The following is a 25,281-nucleotide window of genomic DNA, read 5'->3' as shown; positions in this document are numbered from 1 at the left end:
AGCTGTAAAGGGAGGGCTGTGAGCATGCACAGAAACAGAGAGACTTTTTTTTCCTTGTCTCAGTTTTCCTCCTGAAACAGAAATCATAATGTGGAAATAAGCTGTTACTGAATTTGAGAGGAGACAAACTGAGAGGAGAAAAGAAATAGAATTAAAAAGATTAACAATAGAAACACAGGGAATTAGTGATCATTTCTGGAGTTATGAACAAATTAAATACAGTCAAAAATTTTAAGGTGATTTTTAATAGAGAAAGGAGAATTATCACCAATGTAGAAATTGTCTTGAACAGAGACCAAAAATGGATGTGACAGCTGTGGGTGGAAGTACATGAGTTTTAATATAAAAAGAATTAACAGATATAGCAATCAACTACTGTAAATAATGAGTGTTTTTATGGAAATAAAAGTGAGAGATGGATAATAAGAGGAGAGCAAAAGGAGGGGCAGTAGTAGGTTTGTTTTAGTATAATATTTTTTGAGAGCTCTGTGTTTATAAAGGCCTTGTGTTTGTAAAAAGTGTGAAAGTTTCTGTGTTTGTGCGAGTATCTGTGTTTGAAAGTATGGGAAAGATGACTGAAGTGTGATTGCGTATGGAAGTGTTATATGAGCCCTATAAATATCCATCCAGATAGAGAGGTTGATCATTTGCTGCGTAACTAATGAGGAGTATGTATGCAAATTACATAAAAAAAAAAATCTATTTAGGCTATTTTCAAACTTCCATCAATATAAGAGGCAGAAGAGATCTGATGATTAAAAACAAAGAGGGGACTTAATAAATATTCTGGTTGTAGAATTAAAACCAATGATAAAAAATATATTTGTATGTCTGTGTAAATGTGTGTGTGTGTGTGTGTGTGTGTGTATGTATATATATATATATATATATATAAAAGGATAAATATAATACAGTATAAACAAACAAATAGCTCTAAAACAAAAATGTGCATGAAATCAAAAGGTTAACTCTTAGCGGACTGGACAATGTTTATTCTTGGGCTGTTCTTTTCATGCCATGAAGGAAGCCTGATGTAAAATTAACTAAACTGAGAGGGAGCAGCTGTTGAATGGACATGTGTCAGATCTTAACTCCTTTTATATCAAAGTGATGAGTAAGAATATTTAGATTATAAAAAAGTGATCACTTTAAAGCGATTGAATTGCATTTGGGAAATCACATGATCTGGACAAACAATAAAGCTTTGAGTGTAGTGTATTGCGTTAAACTAAAGTCAAATAAGTTATTGAATTTTAAACCAAGGTTGTATTTAAGATAAGTGTTGTTATATTCAAGCAAATGGCAAAAGAGGGCCAACGATATGATAAAATAACTAATAAGAAAATTATATTTTGTATCTTATGCTGTTAAACCTTAAATGTGAAAACTTCACATTCATGTGTCCATTTTATGTTCTGTCTGGTCCAGTTTATGAGAGAAAGCTATTTTAACATTATTAAATTAAACACTAGACAGTTGTTTTTGATTTTTCTATGATTTTAGAAATGTCTGGAGAACAATTTAAATGTGAATGCAGCGTTATCGGTGTATACTTGATCAACCAACAAAAGATAAGCAGAGATTTTTTTATTTTTGTTAGGGACTGTCTGATGAGGGCATTGAGGATGGCTTTGAGGGGAAGCAGGCCTCTCTTGATGTCTTCAGACAGACAGAAAGGGGCCCCGACTTTAGAAAAAGATAGATAGCAGATAGATAGATATTTTATTTTTATTTTATTTATTTTTTGTTTGGTATACACAGAACAGGTCTTGGTTGATCATGGGTACACTGAGAAGCTGCATTTGAGACTAAAATTAAAGGAAAATAAATGTAAGAATGATTTGGATCATTTAAAAATTGGTCTTTGGGGCAGGTGAAGCCCATGGAGAAAGGTTAAGATTAAATTGAACATCATAACTTCCTCAAATATGAATGTTAATAACTTCATATTCATGTGTCTATTCTGTGTTTCTTTTGTCATCATTATGTGTATGTTGTTTCACTAACTCATTCTGGAACTAGTTTCTCACCATTGCAGAAGGCTGAGAAAGATGATTTTATAGAAGTTACTAATGCTGCAGGAGGAAATCCGGAGACAAAGAAGACTGAAAATGATGTGGGCTATTATCTTATTGTTCCTCCTGCGCTCATTACTGCTGGTAATCATTATTGATTTGCCATTTATAATGTGGATTACAATTTCTCTGGAAAAGTTGATTTCTGTCTTATACGATCACTTTATGATTTTCCAGAATGCCATCAATGGGGTTCAATGCCCATGTCTAAATTAATGCCATCAATGGGGTTCAATACCAGTGTCTAAATGGTTCTGAGGGTCTAAATTTAAATCCAGCAGCTAACCACTGATTTATTGATTTATAGAGTAAATATTACAAACATATGGCAAAGTTATAGTGTTACCTATTGGATTGGTTACTCCCCCAAATTTTCCAGAGTGTACCCTCATAATAAAAAAATAATACAAAAAAATAAAAGGAGGTTAGTGGGTGCTACAAAGTGTTGATTGAGGGTCTATTTCTATTACTACTATTACCATTTGCCATAGTTAATACATGAAAGTATCATTTTAGAGGTATAATAGTGATAACTGTTAAAAGATGATGAAACATTTGGATAAAAAAAATAATGTAAGAGTCATGAGAAATTAAAAGTACGTAGTGTATCTTACTGAGCAATTATTTCAAAACACAACAAAAGAGATATGTTTTTAGATATGTTTGTCTTTAAGACTTTATTCTGTTTAAACTTTTACATTTCTGTTAGTTTAAAAACTTGATTTACATTATTTTATTAGGTAGAATGGAAGCTCCTTCACCTGAGAAAGTGTAAGAAATGGAGAAAGTAGTAATAACTAATTATTACTTAACAATAAAAAAGGATTATAATATACTAATAATAAGATAGGTGTTGTAAATGTAAAGCTCTGCATGAACAGAAGGCAAAAAATAAGTTGAATTGATTATAGAGAATGTCGAAGAAGACATTGTGTTCTGTTTTATTAAAGATTAGAAGGTTATATGTATGTTGTTTGAATGGACAGAAGAAAGTAAGTTGAGAGTAGTTTTTTGTTTTTAAATGGTGTGAGATGATACATTTTGAAAGCAGTTAATATAATCAGTTATTATAAATATCACTATTTTTACTGTTGAATAATAAATTAGATATATTATTGTGAGATTCTAAAATGAAAGAAGAAGAAATATCTGTAATGACATTAGAAACAGTGTGAGGGAGTGGAATGCCCCCTCCTTCTCACTCTCAGTCTAAGATTGATAAGTGTCTGCTTGAAACAGAAACACAAGAAATATCCATAAGTTGTTTTATTTTATTTTATTTTGATTTGATTTGATTTTTATTTGTAAAATGATGTGCCTTGACAATAATGTTAGATAGAGTGATATGAAGGAGTTCAAACAGCTCTCCTCATCAATGATTAAAGATTGTAAATATTCTGAGAGCAATCTAAAGTTAAGGGTTTTGTTAGGAATTCCTTGTCTTGTTTCACTGTTGCCCTTTGTCTGCCACCTTTGCGTTCCTTAGTTTTCACTTTTGTCTTTTGGTTAGCCTTCGTGTTCACTTGTCATTGTTTAGAACTACACTTCCCAGAATCCTCCATTTGTTCATTGTTTTCACCTGTGTCTCATTCAGTCATCACTCACTGTGTATTTAAGCCCTGCTTTTTGTTCACTCCTTGTCGTTCGTTGAATGTTATTAGCCTGGTGTGTGTGTTCCCTGCCCGTGTTTTCTAGTTTTATGTTTATTTCCCCATTGAGGGTTTTCCTTTGAGTTTTGCCTGTTTGTTTATGAAATAAAGTTGAACTGCAACTGGATCCGCATCTCCTCGTCTGCCTTCGCTGCTCGTTCATAACAGAACGAACGACCACACTATGGATCCAGCGGTTCAACGAGCAAACTTCCACCTGCTCTGCTTGAAGCAAGAGGACCGCCCTATAGAGGACCACATCCGCGACTTCCTTAAGCTGGCGGGTATCTCGGATTTCCCGGACTCCTCTCTGGTGGTCTTCTTCAGGTGCAATCTGCACCCCACACTTAAGGAGCGGTTGCCACAGGCAACGCGCGGCTGGACGCTCCACGCGTTCATGGAGGAGACTCTGCTGGCCTGCTGTTCGCCGTTAACTGTGGGCGCCATCGAGGAGAACTCTGCCACTCCTCCCACAGTAATAACCCTCCACTCGCCCGTGGTTCGTACCTTCACGCCTGCCTTGGTCAGTGAGCCTGCACGGTCCACTTCGTCTGCCCGGCGGAGGAGGAGAAGAGGAAAGGCTTCTGCTCCCCAGTCTCCGCCTGCCACGGCCAGCGAGCCAGAGCCCACGCCTGCCACGGCCAGCGAGCCAGAGCCCACGCCTGCCACGGCCAGCGAGCCAGAGTCCACGCCAGCTACGGTCAGCGAGCCAGAGCCCTCGTCAGCTACGGTCAGCGAGCCAGAGCCCTCGCTCGCCCCGATCTGCGAGCCAGAGCCCTCGCTCGCCCCGGTCTGCGAGCCAGAGCCCTCGTCAGCTACGGTCAGCGAGCCAGAGCCCTCGTCAGCTACGGTCAGCGAGCCAGAGCCCTCGTCAGCTACGGTCAGCGAGCCAGAGCCCTCGCTTGCCCCGGTCTGCGAGCCAGAGCCTTCGTCAGCCACGGTCTGCGAACCCAAGCCAGCGCATACCACAGTCAGTGAGCCTGTGCCTGTCGCCTCGACCGTCCCTGAGCCAGCGCCTGTAGCCTCGACCATCCCTGAGCCAGCGCCTGTAGCCTCGACCGTCCCTGAGCCAGCGCCTGTAGCCTCGACCGTCCCTGAGCCAGCGCCTGTAGCCTCGACCGTTCCCGGGCCAACGGCAATAGCCAGGACTGACCAAAAGCCAGCGCCAATGGTCATGCCCGTCCTAGAGCCTGCGCCCCTCGAGCCTCCTGAGCTTCCCAGAGCTCCGCCTTCCGAGCTTCCCAGAGCTCCGCCTTCCGAGCTTCCCAGAGCTCCACCTTCCGAGCTTCCCGAGCTTTCCAGAGCTCCGCCTCCCGAGCTTTCCAGAGCTCCGCCTCCCGAGCTTTCCAGAGCTCCGCCTCCCGAGCTTCCTAGAGCTCCGCCTTCCGAGCCTCCCGAGCTTTCCAGAGCTCCGCCTCCCGAGCTTTCCAGAGCTCCGCCTCCCGAGCTTTCCAGAGCTCCGCCTCTCGAGCCTCCCAGGGCTCCGCCTCTCGAGCCTCCCAGGGCTCCGCCTCTCAAGTCTTCCAGGGCTCCTCTTGAGCATTCCAGGGCTCCGCCTCTCAAGTCTCCCGAGCCTCCCAGGGCTCCTCTCGAACCTCCCAGTGCTCCGCCTCTCGAGTCTTCCAGGGCTCCTCTTGAGCCTCCCAGGGCTCCACCCCTCAAGTCTCTCGAGTCTGCCAGGGCTCCGCCTCTCAAGTCTCCCGAGCCACCCAGGGCTCCTCCTCCCAAGCCCCCTAGGGCTCCGCCTCCCAGGGCTCCATCTCTCAAGTCTCTCGAGTCTGCCCGGGCTCCTCCTCCCGAGATTCCCAGGGCTCCGCCTCTCAAGCCTCCCTCTGCTCTGCCTCCTGAGCCTCCCACGGCTCTGCCCCCTGAGCCTCCCGAGCTTTCCATGGTTCCTCCTCCCTCGGCTCTGCCTCCTGAGCCTCCCACGGCTCCGCCCCCTGAGGCCTCTGAGCCTCCAGAGCCTCCCTCAGCTCTGCCCCCTGAGCCTCCCAAGCTTTCCATGGTTCCTCCTCCCTCGGCTCTGCCTCCTGAGCCTCCCACGGCTCCGCCCCCTGAGGCCTCTGAGCCTCCAGAGCCTCCCTCAGCTCCGCCTCCAGAGCCTCCCTCAGCTGAGCCTCCCTCGGCTCCGCCTCCTGAGCCTCCCTCGGCTCCGCCTCCTGATCCTCCTACGGCTCCGCCTCCTGAGCCTCCCGAGCCTCCTGCGGCTCCGCCTCCCGAGCCTCCTACGGCTCCGCCTCCCGAGCCTCCTGCGGCTCCGCCTCCCGAGCCTCCTACGGCTTCACCTCCAGAGCCTCCTACGGCTCTGCCGCCAGAGCCTTCCAGGTCACCGCCTTTGTGGCCTCCTCCCAGGCCTCCTGACCCTGTTCCCGTCCTGTGGCCTTCCCCCAGGCCTCCTGACCCGGTCCCTGTCCTGTGGCCTCCTCCCAGGCCTCCTGACCCAGTGCCTGTCCTGTGGCCTCCTCCCAGGCCTCCTGACCCTGTTCCCGTCCTGTGGCCTCTTCCAAGGCCTCCTGACCCAGTCCCTGTCCTGTGGCCTCCTCCCAGGCCTCCTGACCCAGTCCCTGTCCTGTGGCCTCCTCCCAGGCCTCCTGACCCAGTCCCTGTCCTGTGGCCTCCTCCCAGGCCTCCTGACCCAGTCCCTGTCCTGTGGCCTCCTCCCAGGCCTCCTGACCCTGTTCCCGTCCTGTGGCCTCTTTCCAGGCCCCCTGACCCTGTTCCCATCCTGTGGCCTCCTCCCAGGCCTCCTGACCCAGTCCCTGTCCAGTGGCCTCCTCCCAGGTTCCCCAAACCTGTCCTTGCCTGGTGGCCAGCTCCCAGACCACCTGAACCTGTCCTTGCCCTTTGTGCCCCCTTGGACTTCCTGCCTGCCATCTGTGCCCCCTTGGACTTCCTGCCTGCCATCTGTGCCCCCTTGGACTTCCTGCCTGCCCTTTGTGCCCCCTTGGACTTCCTGCCTGCCCTTTGTGCCCCCTTGGACTTCCTACCTGCCCTTTGTGCCCCCTTGGACTTCCTGTCTACCCTTCGTTGCCCCCTGGACTGCCTGTCTGCCCGTCGTTGCCCCCCTTGGTCTGTCTGCCCACCACAAGCTCCCCCCCCAGTCAATGGACATTTTTTGTTTTATGTTGATCGTCTGGAATCCGATCCTTGAGGGGGGGCTATGTTAGGAATTCCTTGTCTTGTTTCACTGTTGCCCTTTGTCTGCCACCTTTGCATTCCTTAGTTTTCACTTTTGTCTTTTGGTTAGCCTTCGTGTTCACTTGTCATTGTTTAGAACTACACTTCCCAGAATCCACCTGCCATCATCACTGCCATTTTGTTCATTGTTTTCAACTGTGTCTCATTCAGTCATCACTCACTGTGTATTTAAGCCCTACTTTTTGTTCACTCCTTGTCGTTCGTTGAATGTTGTTAGCCTGGTGTGTGTTCCCTGCCCGTGTTTTCTAGTTTTATGTTTATTTCCCCATTGAGGGTTTTCCTTTGTGTTTTGCCTGTTTGTTTATGAAATAAAGTTGAACTGCAACTGGATCCGCATCTCCTCGTCTGCCTTCGCTGCTCGTTCATAACAGGTTTATACTAAAGAAAAGAGATTAAGTTGAAAATTCATCTGAAAGAATAAATGTAGGTTCAAAAACTATCTAGAGACCATTTTTTAATTAAGGTGATGTTTTTAAATTAAGCTTCCTAGAAGCTTGACAGGGCTTTTTTCTGATGTTAGTCCCCACCATGATACATAGTTTTGTGTAAGATTTGCTAAAGTAGCAGAAATAAAACCTGAATGGAAATTAATGATCTATAAATGAGTTCAATTTTAGCATATTTTACTTTTACTTTGGACAATTTTAATAGAGTGCTGAATTTTTAATAATGCTTTTTTGAATTTAACCATGTTTTGAATTATCTCCATATTTAAGCATTTGTAGATGTTCCATTGGCTGTGTCGGTTCTCTGGTGATACTCCCTGAAAAAGAAAATATCTGTTTACTGATACCAAATTATTAAGGATTGAGGACTGAGCAGTATCAAGACCAGTGGCAAAAGGTGACGACCCAATGACGGGTAAGACTTGACAATGGCGTCACCGCCCAAGAAGGTTTGAAAGGTTTTTAAGGAAGTAGATGAATGTTCTTAGATCAGAAGCATCAAAAGGGAGGTCTAGAAGAGACCTGCCCAAAAATTTTAAGTTCCACTGAACCTGACTGCATTTTAATAACCGCTTTACTAAAATAACTTATCACAGTGTTAAATACCAAGCATTCTGTCACTGTATTGTCAGGGGATCATACCCTGTGTAGAGGATTATTTATAGATTGGTTTTGGGGGTAAAGTTTTGAGAACCGTTGCAGACAAAGGAGTGCTTGACTTTTTATAGAAGTATTAAACAAACATGGGAATGTTTGTATGATAATGAATTTAGACTGGAAGATGATTTATTACTTTTACTTATGCTTTAATTGAACTCATGTACATTTTAAAAGTAATAAAGAATGGAAAAGATACATGGTGGTGACTAAAGATTAAGATTGTTTGTCTTGTTTGTTTGTAACAATATAAATGGAATTAATTAAGAAATAGGGTGCAGGACTGGCTACAATTGGTATAATAATTGAAACAACCATTCTTGAGAGGGGAATAATATTATATTGTGTGTTACCATTGATTAAATAAAAAAAACGAGATGAAGTACTGATTAATGAAAATGGTCCAATGCAACAGAAAGACCAAACTGGGAGGAAATTGATTCCTCCAATGATATGTTATATATTTGATCATTCTTTTATTGATTCAATAATCTGAATTACTCTGATGCAGTCTGAAACTATGGAAAACAGCTTAGCTTGCAGGGAAAATTAATTAACGTGATACAGACATTGAGAGACCTTGGGAAACAGGAGGAAATGAAATGTATGTGATAAGTGAATGAGTAGGGAGTTTTAAGAGAAGGAACACCTGGAGGAGGCAGAGGACCCATGTGTTATTTAGTGCTAGAAATGAGATGCAACAAATGTGTGTGTAGCAAATGACTAAAATAACCAAATGAATGCAGAAAGTAATGATTGTTAGTTAATATAAAACATGTAACAATATGAGGTGATTACAGTGTGCTTTCTGCATATAAAATGAAATAGTCATGCTGTTGCCATAATTGAAGCAAGTTAGGACAGGATGACCCACTGAAGGAGAGAAGGTGGAAAACAATTGCGGCCTACAATACCAATGAATAAGAAAGACATATTAATATGGATGTTATTACTGACATACTTGGGACAAGTGTTGCCCCCAATACAGGGCCTACCGGAGAAATGTCCCAAGAAGGACCAGGATCTCCAGATGATCAATTATAAAAAATTTAAAAAAAAAGAACACTGCAGAATGGGTTCCCTACAATCAGCCTTGGGGATCTTGGATGGCCTTTCCAATGAAGCTGATCTAAAACTAAATACTCCAGAAAGTGAATTCAGAAAGTACAGAGCACTTGATGGACTGTATTGAAGTAACTATGAATATGGACTTCCCAACGATGAATACGAGGCAAGATTCAGACAAAGAAGAGCAGTAAGCACAAAACTAAGAACCCGAGGAAGAAGAAGATCAGCAGGAACCAGCTACAGAATCTGAGGAAAGAGAAGAGGAAGTAGAAGAAGGACAAAAGCAAGTAGGGGAAGAGCACGCTGCGGCAGAAAGAGGGATTGAAGTAAGTGCCGCAGTAGAGCAGGAAAGTATAGAAAGTGAGACGGAAGTACATGTCACAGAGGAACAGGACCAAGAAGGTGAAGAAGGAGAAAGATAAGAAGAAAGTGATCGTCCTGCTGAAACAGATACAGAAGCAACTGAAGGAAATGAAACAGGCCAACAAGTGCAGTCGTTCGATGAAGCGTTGTGGCACATGGAGGAAAGAATGGAAGCTCAAGGAGGTATTAGTGTGGATGATGCTGTTACTAACACATTTGGGACAGGTATTGCCTCCCATACAGGGCCTACCGGAGAGGCGATCCAGGAAGGCCCAGGACTGTGACAACGACCATGGTATGATGAATTTCTTACAATTGACATCTCAGACCTTCAATATTATTTCCCCGAATGAGCAGAGACTAGATAACATAGCACGAGAAATCAGAAAGAAGCGAACGCCTGGATCACTAAACAAAGGTGAACCCGAAAAGCAAAGAATCTGGATAAGCAATTTGGCCAAGCAGAACAAACCGAATAATCTGCCTAAAAAGACACCTGACAAAATAATCACCCAAAGACTGAAAAAGCCAATACATTTAGAAAATGATATGGAACCCATAGAGTCAGCAGGAACAGAGGAACCATTAGAACACGCAAATCAAAATGACTGGTATAAATGGGCCAGATATACAGCTAAGCAAGCAAAAATGACAAACTGTGCCCTCTCCATTGAAAAAATTTTTAGTAGTCTCGAATCAGTATATTATAAGCACTGTGCTGAGTATTATGCCAAAAACTGTGGTAAAACAGGGAGGACAGTGTTCTGCCCAGCAGAATGTTTGGCATTCTTGGGTCATCCGGAATATGATAAATATTATAAGATGATAGGGTGGGGAGATGAATGCAGAAAATTAGACGTACGTGTGGATAATGAGAAAAAAGAAAGCCCATTATCATATAAAATAAATCGACAACTGGAGTATGAATGTTTTAACAAAACTAAAGGAAAAACGAATGTAGGACAATTTAAGGGCAATTGCGCAGTAATATGGCATTTAGATGATTAAATGTTTTTTAATGATAATGTGATTAGGTTTAGTGGACCACAATATGCAACAGCGACATTAGGACAAAATTTTACTGCGAACATAACTCCAGGATGTCTAGGTGTAGTTGTTGGTCACTGCCTTACAGGATGTGAAAATCAGACTCTAGTATCGCCTGCGATAAAAATCCATGAGGAACAAACGGAAACTATAGCGGACTATTTTTGGTTATGTGGGAGAGGTCAATTGAAACCTGCACTACCTAAAGCTGGAAAGGACTGTGCGCTAGAGTAAGGCTAATACAAGAAGTAGCTATGGTAGAATGGGACCCCTCTGAAATCCAAACTGCACCAAAACCTTTAGTACACAACAAAGCAAGGGTGAAAAGAGCATACACCCCAGATCCTGATGTCTACCTGGATGCAATTGGCCAACCAAGAGGAATACCTAAAAAGTTTAAAGCTAGAGATGAGATTAAATCAGGCTTTGAGTCAATGTTCCTATGGGTAACACCCAACAAAAATTTAGAATGGATTAGTTATATTTTCTATAACCAACAGAGCTTTATAAACTATACTGACAAGGCACTGGCGGCATTAGGAGACCAATTAGCAGCCACTAGTAAAATGGCATGGCAAAATCGTCAAGCACTGAATTGGTTATTAGCAGATAAAGGAGGAGTATGTGTTATGTTCGGAGCAGATTGCTGTACATACATACCAAATAATACATCTCAAGAAGGAGCTTTTACCCAGGCAATGAAGAAACTGCATGACCTGCGAAAGGAAGTTAAATCTAATGCAGGTAGAGATCAGCTTGTTGGGACATGGTTTGATGATCTTTTTGGTTCATGGAAGATGCGGCTAATGAAAATAGATATAATAAGGACTGACCTTATTTGGATTATTGTTTTGTTGTTTTATACCCATTCTGAGATCAATAATGACTAGAACAGTGGCTAAACAAATGGTAACATTTCAATGCTACCACCGGGAACAGGGCTAGAAGCTAGGTACTGTACCATTGGGCCAGGATTGGATGAACTTGATGAGATTTACTGAGAAGCAATCCAGAAATAACACTGGAATTTAAGGGGAATTTTATTTTTGAACACTTTTCTCATGTTTTTGATAGTAAGGGAGATAGCATGACTATTGTACTTTCATTTTACATAACAGAATAGATAGCCACTCAAGAAAGGAGTTAGAGGGTGTTTTGTTTGTTATTTTTGACATATTCCCCTATTACTCTCAATGTAACCAATTACTTATAATAATTAATGAAGTATATCTTTATTACAATGTACCTAATCAAGTAGAAGTAGTGTTGCTGATGATTATGTTTAAGCAAAATATGGATGTGAAACAATTGCCAAGAGAAGACACGTGAGGAACATATGTGAAGAAAGGAGCGACGAGCACCTCAGTGCTTGACTGCAAGAGCAAATAGACTCAACTGGTGGTTTAAAAACCCGCTGTCTGCTCCAACACACCACCAGATAGCGCTCCAGGCTACCAGAATTGTCTGTGAGTTCCTCTGGCAACGAAGGATGCATTTTACTATGTTACATTTACTAGTGTTTTGTTAAGCATATATACAGGTATATATATATCTTCTACTTAATGGATAATCAATTGTACTCAACATGCACATGCTTATTACAAATGAGGTGATTTTTGTCACCCACCCCCAGGAACAGTGATAGCTAGAGGACTGGGATCTTTTACTCCTTCCTAGCCAAGTGTGGAGGGAGAGGTTTGGTCCCAAGTTCTGCAGAGTGCAGCCCCATAAAGATGGCATTGGATAGTGGACTGAGTGGCCTACTTTGGCTACATGATGGAATGGGACAGGCTTGTGTGACTGCACTCTGGTTGGAGGGAAATAGAGTGTGAGACTTTTATAAGTCTCAGAGGTGGGAGTATATAGTATATTTTTCAATATTCTAGTATGTTTTTATATCAAAGTACTTATATGAGTTTCCTGGCCTTTGTGTGACCCAGGAGAGAGCATATGAGGTTACCAAAATTGTTGTTGCTGCAGAGGCCACAGAGCACCCAGCTGTAACAAAATAATAAGACTAAGGACCTTGAAGATAGACTAAAGCCAAGTTTCTACCAGTAAAAAGATATCAAAAGGCTCTGTGAGATAATGGTGGCAAATAGTATCCATTGGTTACAAAAATAACAAAGGAGCACAGAAATGAGGTAATGCCAGAAAACAAACTGTATAGAAGAGGAGGTTTTGGACTAAGACAGGCAGAACGGACAGCTGACCTGTCTCATGTTTGTTGGTGTTCAATAAACTACAACTTTGGCATCTGGAACTCAAGACTCCGTTTCAAGTCTCAAGAGTTTTCTTACAACTTAAAGAGATTCATCGTGATTTTCCACGACACGGCATGCATCGCATGGCCATCAACCCAATCTGCCGCCTTGGACGGACTTTGCATTCCTGCTGGCAGGGGTCCCCTTAGAGCAAATGTCCAGGCATGTTGTTATTATGACAGATGCCTCCAAGTTAGTCTGGGGCACCGTGTGCAACACGCACACAGCCGCGGTCTCCTGGACAGGGCCGCAACTGCATTGGCATATCAACTGCCTCGAGTTGTTGGCGGTATTACTGGCCCTGCGGAGGCTTTGGCCATTGATCAAAGGCATGCACGTGTTGGTCCGGCCAGACAACACGGAGACGGTAGCGTACATAAACAAGCAAGGCGGCTTACACTCGCGTCACATGTCGCAACTTGCCCACCGTCTCCTCCTCTGGAGTCCGCAGCAACTGAAGTTGTTGCGTGCATCTCATATCCCAGGCGACCTCAACCGTGTAGCAGACGTGCTGTCATGGCAGGTTATGCTCAGGGGAGAGTGGAGACTCCACCCACAGGTGGTCTAGCTGGTAAACCTGTTTGCTTCCCGGAATCGTGCCCACTCCAGTACTCCCTGGCCGAGGCTCTCCCGGCACAGATGCGCTGGCACACAGCTGGCCCCAGGGGTTGCGCAAGTATGCATTTTCCCCAGTGAGCCTGCTTGCACAGACTTTGTGCAAGGTCAGGGAGGATGAGGAACAGGTCATCCTGGTGGCACCCAACTGGCCTCGCTATCCTTTTCTGCATATTGTGGAGCCGTTTTGTTGTCCGTTCTGCATAATTCATAATTCATCTCATTTTAGCTTATCGAGGCCCATACAGCCCATTTCGCGGCCGACCCACCGGCCCGCTCAGTTATACCGATGGCCAGTCCACCCCACCCCGTGTCGGCCCACCGGGAAAATGCCCGGTATGCCAGATTACCAGTCCAGCCCTGAATATGCCTAAAAGCAAAAACAGTGTTGTTCAGCCCTATAGGTTTGAACCAGAGTCAGACACTGATGAGGGAGAGACTCTGTCAGAAGTAACAATATGAGAATGAACCAGGAAGTTTCCAAATGGTTATTTGATCAATCTATTTATTTGTTTTAATGATGGATGAGCAACACACACACATAAATACTGTTACAATGTTTGCTATGTGCTATAACGAAACAACACACACAAACAAACGTGTCCGTTGGCAATGTCCAGGTATATTGTAACATTTTACAATAAGGTTCCATTTGTTAACATTAGTTTACAACATTAGTTAACATGAAATAACATTGAACAATATAAAAGCATTTATTAATCTTTGTTAATGTTTATTACAACATATAGTAATACATTTAAAATCAAAAGTTGTTCATGTTAACATTAGTTAATGCACTGAACTAGCATGAACCAACAATGAGCAATAGTATTTTTATTAAAATTTAAAATTAAAGGGATAGTTCACCCAAAAATGAAAATGTACTCACCCGTATGATATCCTAGGTGTGTATGACTTTCATGCTTCACCAGAACAAATTTTAATAAAAATAGAAACATTTCTTAGCTCAGTAGGTCCTTATGCAAGTGAATGGCGATTTCTATTTTGAAGGTCCAAAAATCCCAGACAGTCAGCATAAACTTCATCCATAAACCACCAGCTGTTAAATTAATGTTTTCTTAAGCGACATGTTCACTTTTGGTATGAAAAATATAAATATTTTGCATTTGAAACACAAGAGAAATGATACACGTGTGTCACAGCCGGAAGAGCAGCGCTGTTTACAAATGTGAAGGAGAGGGGCCTGGGTAGCTCAACAAGTATTGACGCTGACTACCACCCCTGGAGTCATGAGTTCGAATCCAGGGTGTGCTGAGTGACTCCAGCCAGGTCTTCTAAGTAACCAAATTGGCCCGGTTGCTAGGTAGGGTAGAGTCACATGGGGTAATCTCCTCATGGTCGCGATTAGAGGTCCTCGCTCTCAATGGGGTGCATGATAAGTTATGCATGGATCGCAGAGTGTAGCATGAGCCTCCACTTACTGGGAGTCTCCACAGTGTCATGCACAACGAGCCACGTGATAAGATGCGTGGATTGATGGTCTCAGAAGTGGAGGCAACTGAGACTTGTCCTCCTGAATTGAGGTGAGTAACCATGCCACCACGAGGACCTACTAAGTAATGGGAAATGATTTTGGTTTATATCTGTTATTATCAGTTTCTTTACTCACAATGGTGCGTTTGTGTGCTTATCCTGGATGTCTCTGAGTGGAGAACGTGAAATTACCTTGGTATCCATGACAAAGAGAATACATCACACGAGAGACACCAAAAGCGATCGTATCGCTTTAGAAGACATTAATTTAATAGCTAGAATCGTATTGATGATGTTTATGCTGACTGTCTTTGATTTTTGGACCTACTGAGCTAAGAATTTTTTTTATTTTTCTTCAAATTTGTTCTGGTGAAAAAATAGTCATACACACCAGGGATATCATGAGCCTGAGTACATAATGAGAGAATGTTTATTTTTGGGTAAACTATCCCTTTAATAAATTATGTAAAAAATATATTGTTAATTGTTTGTTCATGATTCCTAATGCATTAACTAATGTTAACAAATGGAACCTTTATTGTAAAGTGTTACCGTAAATGTCTCTCCCTCCACACATTCAACAAATGATTCTGAGGAAGAATGCATTTTAAAAGAGAAGAGGATACAGAGTCTGGCTCTACATTATTCCTATCTAAAGTGAAATCAAGAGTACAATTCCAGTTAAATGTCTGCACAGGACTGGTTTTTTCATCCCGCTCCTGAAAGCTCCCACTGAATTTTACGCAATGTTCACCCGCTCTTTGCCCACAGGGATTTTTTTCCCGAACTCTACCGTTCAATGAAACCCGCATTGTTTTCCACGTAGGACAAAAGCCATACAAATAGACAAGTGTACACAAAGAACATTTTATTTTTCTGTTATTGCTATTATCAGATGATGGCATATTTGACTTGCCTGAAGTTGATTTCCTAACACTAAATTGACCATTCTTTTGTCCAAAGTTTCACATCTTTTGATGATACAGAGTGCACTTTGCTCTGCCATTCTTCTAAAGCCTTGTTGACTACCTGCCTGCTCTAAATGCAGAATACAAATCATCCATTGACTGACTAAAATCAAATTCAACGATATCCGAAAGGCTGTCACAATCTCCCGCAAGCTCCTCATTTCAACATCAGTTTTACCACCTTGTAAAATGTTACCACTTGCATTTTCACCTTCCATCACATTGCTATTAGAAACAACATGACCATCACCATTTGACGCATCATCCATATCACATTTAAGCTTTCTGAGTTACCCTCCAGTTTTTGAAAATTACAGAATACGCGATCTCCCACAAGAAAAAGGCACTTTTTAATAAAAAAAGCAAGTCATTTAGAACGAACACTTCAGTGTTCGCAGTACATATGTCTGAAAATGTCTGAAATGTTTCAGTGAACTTGTTTACGTTCAACTGATCTGTTTGCCTCTGAAGTTTGCTAGAGGTATACTGTTTGTTACAGATATACATAACTTGTTCGGGCTTTCAGTAAACAGGAAGTAATTCCGGATGTGTAGGAAGTTTGCACTGTCGGGATGTACAGGAAAATTTTAGATATAAAATTGGTGACTGAATTACTAATGTTAACTCACTGAAAAGAAAAAAAAAATCTATTAGGTCAATAGGCACATTGGAATGTTTGGGCATAGCAATATGGTGGCGCAGTGATCTACATTATAGATCAGTGACTCACCATTGTCTTGTTCTAAACCAATTTGAATTTCTTTCTTTTTTGGTACACAAAGGAAGAATTTAGAAGAATTCTGCTCAGTGATGTCATAAATTGACAGTTTATGGTGACCACCTATTCAAGCTTTAAAGAGCTTTGCCTAGTTATGAAGAACTGAATTTACAAAACAAGTCTGAAGAGTTTGAAGAGTTCCACTTCATCTGATTTGGATTTCCGAGTACTCCGGCTTATACAAATAAGGCTGAGCACAGAAATACACCTTCTTTTCGACTTCAATCTCTTCAGTCATGTTTTGTAAGATCGGTTTGTGTGCAGCTATGCTGTGTTTTGTGTTCTTAATATTGATTGTGGTCCAGTTTAAGCAAAACAAAGTGGTTTCTCGCTTAAACGCCCCATCTCCTGAGAGGGAGCAGCGTATCTGCTCCTCTTGTGCACACTTATGAACGCGCAGAGAAAAGCAACGGTTGGTCAATATTTTCACTTAATAATAAATTTGATTTAAGTCACACTAAATTATTCATTAAACTTCTGAATTATACTTTATACAAATTTTATTATTTTATTTTTCCCTTTGTGTACAAAAAAAAAATATAGAAAATATAATATTAGTTTAGAACAAGACGAGGGTGAGTAAATAATGAATACATTTTCATTTTTGGGTTGTATCATTGTATATTATTAAATATTAACTATAACAAAACAGCACACAGTAAAGTTGTACAAGCATACAGTATATCATATATATAGTATATCATAACAGACCATATATGTGGTTGATCTCTGACACTGAAAACAGTTCCTAGAATCCCAGGATGTGATATATATATATATTGACTGAGGCACAGACATCTCATAGACAAACTGATCAATGGCCTTGTGCCAAGATATCTTTATTTTTGGATAATTTAAGTGTGTGGGGAAGTTTATTGTCAAATAATTTACATTCTGAGGGAATTGAAGGACAAATTCACTGAACAGCTGTGCCATTTTAGCATGCGGTATTTTAGCACAAAACACATTTTATCTCCAAATTGTCCATCTTATCCAGATGTTACATGTGCTGCTATGTAAAGAGCCAACTCAGGTGCCTAGATCGCAATGGTGGGTCAATGCTATATTTTTGTGTTTGCACCATCACATGATTTGCATAATTCCTTAAGTGAATCAAGTGCTAAAAAAATGTAGACAATGTATGAAAATAAACTCTATCTGCAAGCACAAATCATTATTAGTGAATTTCCACCTGAGTTTTAGCAGATTAGTGAGAAGTGCATGGAAGTGAGGAATTCTGCATGGGTACATACTTCAGGATCTCTTCTTGGGTTAACTCGTCACTCCTCTGCTCTCCAGTCACCAGAGCCAGCTCTTCCTTCAAAGACTGGATCTCCTTCTTCAAACGGACAATCAACTGCCAGACAAAGAGCATAAAACTATAAGCATCAAAACTCTCTGTAGTGGAGTATTTCAATGGCTTCTAAATAATGCACATAAACTTTGCCATACTGTGTATTAGTAAGAGGCTAAACTACTGGTGATACTAAGAATAAATGTTTTACAAGCTATTGTGTGCCTAATTGTGTTTTGTAGATGTAAGATAATTTTAATAGACCAAAACTTGACAGAAGGAAACAAAACACATGCAGACTAAGGGCCCTATGCTAAGAGTTAAATCTTAAATGAATAGTTCACCCAAAAATGTAAATTCAGTAATTTTTTACTCAGCGTGTTGTTATAATCCCATATGACTTAATTTTTTTTTTTCTAAACAAAAAGGGAGCATTTGTGATATAAAAAAAATAAAGCAAAATGTGCTCAGTTATGTAATACAATGGCAGTTTATAGACTACCTCTTCAAGTTTCAAAAGGACACAAAAGTATAATTCAGAAGTCTAATCAATTACTATATGCAACTCATGCCTTGTTCTGAAGACATACCATAAGGTTTAGTGAGAAACAAACCAAATGTATTATTTTGTAAAAATGCTAACTGACTGTTGCTATCTGTGCATGTTTATGAGAGTGTTCATGTTTCTCACCAAACCTTATGGAATGTCTTCAGAACAAGTTGCATATTACAATTACTTATTAAATTATACTTTTGCATCCTTTTAAAGCTTGAGGAGGTATTCACAATAAACTGCCATTGTATGATATCACTGAACACAATATTTTAAACAATTTATCCCTTTGAGTTAAGAAAAAGGAAGAAAGTGATATGGAGTTAAAACAGCACAGGGATGAGAGAACAATGGCTACATTTTCAGTTTTAGGTCAACTATCTCTTCAAGCACAGTGTTATATGTGCAAAATCAGTGGGCATGGCAGTGAAGTTTTGGTATTTTCGTGCAATCGTGCACCAAGTCTAGGCGCAAAAGTGTTGGCACAATCGCGTGCAAAGTGCTAATGGGCTGAGTCAAGCGCAATTTAATTTGGAGGTTCTTCTCCGATTATTGCATAGTCTGCGTCCTATTATCTATTCCATTCCCTGTCATGCAACGTTGATATAAATGAAGACACCCAAATCATAAGAATTTGGTGTATCGTCTTCGAGAGAAGGCGCTCAACCACAGGTCAGCCAGACCTATCTATCAAACCCCTATCCTCGACTCGCCCTCTGCCCAAGAGCCCCCCTGAGCCTATGCAGTTAGGCCGAGCCCGGATCACCCCAAGAGAATGAGATTGGCGCAGGCGGGAGCACTACTGCTTGTACTGCGGCACCCCGACCACTTCTGAGTGACCTGTCCTGAGCACCAGGGAAACGTTCGACACCATGCAGGCCAGGGAAGACTGTAACAGGAGCTGCCCTCACCTCCCTAACCTTTAACTCTGGTCTTTTTCTACCCGCTACTCTCAAGTGGAACTCTCACAGTTACATTCTACAGGCCATTGTGGACTCCAGAGCAGCGGGAAATTTTATGGATACTGCTAGGGCCAACAAACATGGATTCCCATCTGGACTCCTACCTGCGCCCGTTGCATTTACAGCCTTGGACGGAATACCCCTGGGATTGGAGGACATTACTTGGGCCACAGAGCCTCTTTCTCTCTCAGTCCTTCATCACCAAGAGAAGCTGACTTTCCATCTCATCCAGTCCTTGGAATTTCCACTCATTCTTGGTCACCCCTGGCTGCAACTTCATAATCCACAGTTTGATTGGACAACCAGAACCCTCTTTCAGTGGAGCCCAACATGTCAAACCACCTGTTTACACTCTGCCTCTCCTGTCTCACCTCCCGAGTCCCCAGAGCCATTGACCTCTCCTGAGTCCCCAGTGTGTACCATCACTTTGGTATTTAGTAAGCATAGGGCCACAACACTGCAACATCACCATCCATATGACTGCACCATTAACTTGTTCCCTGGCACCTGTCCACCCAGAGGCCGGATTTTCTCCCTGTCGGCTCCCAAGCACACAGCTATGGATGAGTACATCAAGGAGGCCCTTGCTGCTGGTTTCATCCGCCAGTCTACTTCACCAGCAGGAGCCATTTTTTTTTTGTGGGGAAGAAGGACGGGGGTCTCCGGCCCTACATTGACTACCGTGGATTAAATAGCATCACCATCAGAAACCAGTACCCCTTACCACTGCTGAGAACAGCGTTCGAGTTGTTGCAGGGAGCATCCATCTTCACCAAGCTCGATTTGCGCAATGCTTACCATCTTGTGCGCATCCGGCAAGGCGACGAGTGAAAGACGGCATTCAACACACCCAACGGTTACTATGAATATCAGGTGATGCCCTTCGGCCTGACCAATGCCCCAGCAGTGTTCCAGGCTTTGATTAACAATGTTCTCCGGGATATGTTCAACCTCTTCGTGTTTGTCTATCTGGATGATATCCTGATATTCTCGAGTTCCCAGCAAGAACACATTGAGAATGTTAGACTAGTGCTCAAATGCCACCTGGAGAATCATCTGTACTGGATTCCATACGGAGTCCAACGGAGAGAGTTAACCAGGAGGTGGTAGCAACCCTGATGTGCATGGCTGATGCAATCCGTACTCCTGGTCGTCATTCATTGTGTTGGCCGAGTATGACCACAACACCCTGAAATCCTCTGCTACAGGCTACACCCTTCAAGTGCCAATTTGGTTTCACACCCCCCCGCCCCCCCCCTTTCCCGGGCAAGAAGAAGTTGGAGTCCCTTCAGCCCTGAAGTTCGTGGGGGTGGAATTCCGTCAGCTCTCCCAATGGTTCATCAGAAAATTACGCATTGCCAGGTTAGTCAATCCAGTTACTTACCAGTTGTTTATTAAGCATAAACCCCAGGTTTCATGTGTCTCTCCTAAAACCTGTTTTGTCTTATCCCTTTGCTCCCCCAGACAGACCTCCCCCTCCACCCCGTATCATCGATGGGCAGCCAGCCTACATAGTCCATCGGATACTGGTCTCGCATGGGATTCAACGATCCTTGCAGTATCTGGTGGATTGGGAGGGCTACGGTCCTGAGGAGCGCTCCTGGGTTCCTGCCAGTGACATCATTCGAGAGTTCCGTACTCGCAGAACGGGTCGTCCTGTGGGGAACGTAGGGAGCCATTTCTACTGTGGGCTGTCATATATTTACCTGTAATTCCCATTTTGCCCACTAGATGTCTCTAGTTCTCTTTTTTCCCTTTGTGTTCTGTTTTCCCATATTTTTTAATGTCATTGCTTTCACATGTGTCTTGTTTGGTACTATGTAAATACATAGTACCAAACAAGACAAGGGAACTGAGGTAACTTAAATAAGTTACCTCAGTTCCCTTGTTTGTCACTTGGTTTTTGAATGTGCTAGCCATCAGTCCCTAGTGTGTCTCTCTTCATCTGCCCTGTTACTATGTGGAAGTTTTTTACCTTTGTTGAATTTAAAGACTTTTTGGATGTTTCCATTTCAAGTTTTCTTCGTTGGATTCGGAAGATTTGGATTCTAAGTTTTTTCCCTTGTGCCTTGCTGACTCATTACTCCTTATACTGCTCTGTGGCTCAGTGGTTAGTCAGTACCACTTTCTCTCTGGAGACGCAGGTTCAAGACTGGCTTGTGACACTATGTTCATGTGACACTATGTTCATGTGAACTCCTGTTTTGTCTACCATTCTTCCAGTGCTATAGTTTTTAGCTGTGAAATACAACTGAGGATGGTTGTGTATCCTCTTGCCTCGAGGAAATTCCAGATCTGTGACTATATTATCAGTTATGCTGTCCTCGACCATGATGTACAGTACGTGTTGTTTTATAATGAATAGTAATTTGTTATTTTTTCTGTTTAATGTTTTATATTTAATTTCTTTAGTGTCCTTGAGCTTTGGAAAGGTGCTATACTGTAAAACAATTACACACATATACATACACACACACATACATACACACACACATACATATATATATATATATACTATCTTACTCCTCCTTTTCATTACTTCAAATATGCTCCAGTAGCCTGTATTCTTCAAGGCAGTCACAAATTGCATGTTCCATAATGGCAGTAAGGCTACAAGTGCAACATGCCTAGAACTCTAACCAGATTATAAATATACGGGTCTTTGAGTAGGTCAAAACTGATGCCTGTTATTTTACTAAAACTTTAGGCTACGTGAGAAACCCTTATGATCACATGCATTTGCAATATTTCACATCGTTATTTCTTTAATTACGTAAATTCAGTAATAGTTAATAACTTTCAGCGCCTTGAAAATAATACAGAAATACTGGCAAAAATGTAAATTGTATGGAACCTTGTCATGTTGAGAAGACAAACTCCTGGACATATTGGCAAATTGTCAGCTTCTTTTGACCAGACAGCATAATGTTGATTACAAAAAAAATTATTTCGACTCATTCCTCCTTTTCTTTAAAAAAAGAAAAAATTAGGTCACAGTAAGGCACTTACAATGGAAATTAATGGGGACCAATTTTTTAAAAAAGTTTCAAAAGAATAGCCACACGACATAAACAATATGCATATAAACATGATTTTGTGCATGTAAACATGATTTTGTGTGATAAAATCACTTACAAACCTTTTCTGAGTAAAGTTACTGGCAATGTTACAACTTCATTACCATGATGATGTTAGGATGACCACCCGTCCCGCGTAGCGCGTGCGCGCACAGCGTTTGAAGCCCAATTCATAGGTCCCGCAAATTGAGACCGTGTCACGCATAATCAATGCTTGGTCAAAAAAAAAGTTGGTCGCTCTATATCCTCGAGCCCCAGGCAGCCAAACGAACATTACTTGACAGTTCAGTAGTACGCTACTGTTGCCACACCCATGTGACACACCCCTCAGTTTTTCGTTGTTGTCATGACAGCGCACGCACGTGCATACCAGACACTGGGAAGGAACTTTTAGATGCGCGCTTTCCAATTAAAAAAATGGAGAAAGGGACTGAGTCTGAGGCACCACCATCATCAAAAAAGAGAAGGTGTGGGTACAAGAAAGACTGGGAAAATGAATATTTGTGGCTGAAAGTTGTTGGGGGGGGATACCGAGAGGGCTTTTTGTGACCTTTGCAAAACGTCCTTCTCAATCGGACATGGAGGGGAATACGATGTCAAACGACACAGACTCACGGAGACTCACAAGAAACATGTCCAACAGAAAGAGACATCCAAATCTATGGATGCTTTCCTCCGACCTAAAAACGACTTTCTAGCTGACAAAGTGACTGCTGCAGAGGTGACGAGTGTGTATCACACTGTCCAACATGCTACATCATATCGGGCAGGAGATTGTGGCACAAAGCTAGCCCAAACGATTTATCCGGACTCACACATTGCCAAGAGGATGGCCTGTGGTTGGACGAAGGCAGAAGCCATTGTCACGGATGTGCTTGCCCCTGCCTCCGTCGAAGATTGCTTGAAAGTCCTCAGAAGACCACTGAATGAGCAACGAGAGGCAACAACCAAAGGTAATGTTAAAGTTATGTTCATGGATGTAAAATTGTTGTGTGTTAGCTATTTGTGACCCTGGATGACAAAACCAGTCACATAGGTCGTTTTTTTTAAATTGAGATTTATACATCACATGACAGCTGAATAAATAAGCTTTCCATTGATGTGTGGTTTGTTAGGATAGGACAATATTTGGCCGAGATACAACTATTTGAAAATATGGAATCTGAGGGTGCAAAAAAAATCGAAACATTGAGAAAATCGCCTTTAAAGTTGTGCATTTATGTTCGCGATTGTGCTCCATTCACTCACAAAAATAAATGTTTTATACATTTACGGTAGGAAATTTACAAAATATCTTCATGGAACATGATCTTTACTTAATATCCTAATGATTTTTGGCATAAATGAAAAATTTATAATTTTGACCCATACAATGTATTGTTGGCTATTCCCACAAATATACCCGTGCTACTTAAGACTGGTTTTGTGATCCAAGGTCACATTTGTCTAACGTTAGCTACCTAATGTTAGCTAATCATCTTCTACTGGTATGTTAAAAGTCATCTTTTCCTTCAGTTCACTGAAATTGCATCAGTAGCTAACGTTAGCTAACATAATGCTGCTCATCCGTGCCTTCGTGAAACCAGGCTCTGTGTATCCTTACATGATTGTGAGCAACATTTCACTATTAACAAACAAAAGCAACTATAATTTTGAAAAGGTATTAATATTTCTATAGGTAATATTTATATAAAATCAATAATGATCAAGAGAATCTCTTTTAAGTTCATCCCATCTGTGTGTGTGTGTCTCCACAGCCCACACGCCATTCTTCTCAGTGGCTTCAGATGCCTCCATTCATGGGACCACCAAGCTCTTCCCATTGTCAGTGCGTTACTGGACGCCAGACTTGGGAGTACAGACAAAGGTCCTTGATTTCTATGATGACAGTGATGAAACATCTGCCGCGATCCACAACCAGATAGTCACCAAGCTGGAGGAAAACGGACTGGGACTAGACATGATATCTGCGTATTCCGCTGACAATGCAAGTGTGAATTACAGGAGATACAACTCTGTCTTCCAGAAACTGAAAGAGAACAATAATTGCATTTTGAAGGCAAACTGTGTGGCCCACATCGTTCACAACAGTGCAAAACACGCAGGAGATCGGCTAAATATCGACATCGAAAATGTCATCAAAAAGACCTTTAGCCACTTCTCCTCATCTGCCAAACGCATTGAGGAACTTAAGTCAATTCACACCTTTGTGGAGATAGAGTACCAGTCCCTGCTTAGACATGTGCCCACAAGATGGCTGAGCTTGTGGCCTGCAGTGAAGAGGCTTCACGACAGCTGGGCTCCTATCAAGACCTACTTTCTCTCACTGGGAGAGGACCAGTGCCCAAAGTCACTATGGCGGCTGTTCAAGGGTGAACAGGATGGTGAGGGCAACCCCCTTGATCTACAGGTAATTAATTTTAATTGCACTCAACTTTTTTTTTCATCTAAATATTATTACATGAAACAGGGATTAGAGAAATGATGATAATGCAAACAGTGCCAGCACACAGGATCATTGACTCTCCTTACTTCTTTTAGGTTTACCTGTCCTTCCTCAGCAATGCACTGAAGATTTTCCACGACACTGTGCTGGTGCTGGAGTGAGAAGATGGGACTGTCTGTGAGCTCTACGATATGATGTTCACCCTAAAAACCAAGCTACAGCAACGACAGAGTGATGGTTCTTTGGGGCAGTTTCCAGACAGACAGGCAGCTGTGCTCAGAGAGGACATGTGCAACTTCTACCAGTCCTCTCTCACCTACCTTGAGC

General features: G+C 42.2%; 1 protein-coding gene across 2 annotated transcripts in view; it reads right to left on the bottom strand.

Moving 5' to 3' along the window:
* kif6 (kinesin family member 6) overlaps positions 1-25,281 on the bottom strand; it is a 482,085-nt gene that overhangs the window by 357,958 nt on the left and 98,846 nt on the right. For both annotated transcript variants that reach the window (XM_052153424.1, XM_052153425.1), the window contains one exon: positions 17,876-17,979. In XM_052153424.1, the coding sequence (XP_052009384.1) occupies positions 17,876-17,979 (104 nt within the window). The remainder of the gene's footprint in view (positions 1-17,875; positions 17,980-25,281) is intronic.

The sequence above is a fragment of the Xyrauchen texanus genome, chromosome 22 (genome assembly GCF_025860055.1).
Source record: "Xyrauchen texanus isolate HMW12.3.18 chromosome 22, RBS_HiC_50CHRs, whole genome shotgun sequence".
NCBI lineage: Eukaryota > Metazoa > Chordata > Actinopteri > Cypriniformes > Catostomidae > Xyrauchen > Xyrauchen texanus.
The sequence above is the reverse complement of the archived record's forward strand: the minus strand, read 5'-3'. Positions and strand labels throughout refer to the sequence as shown.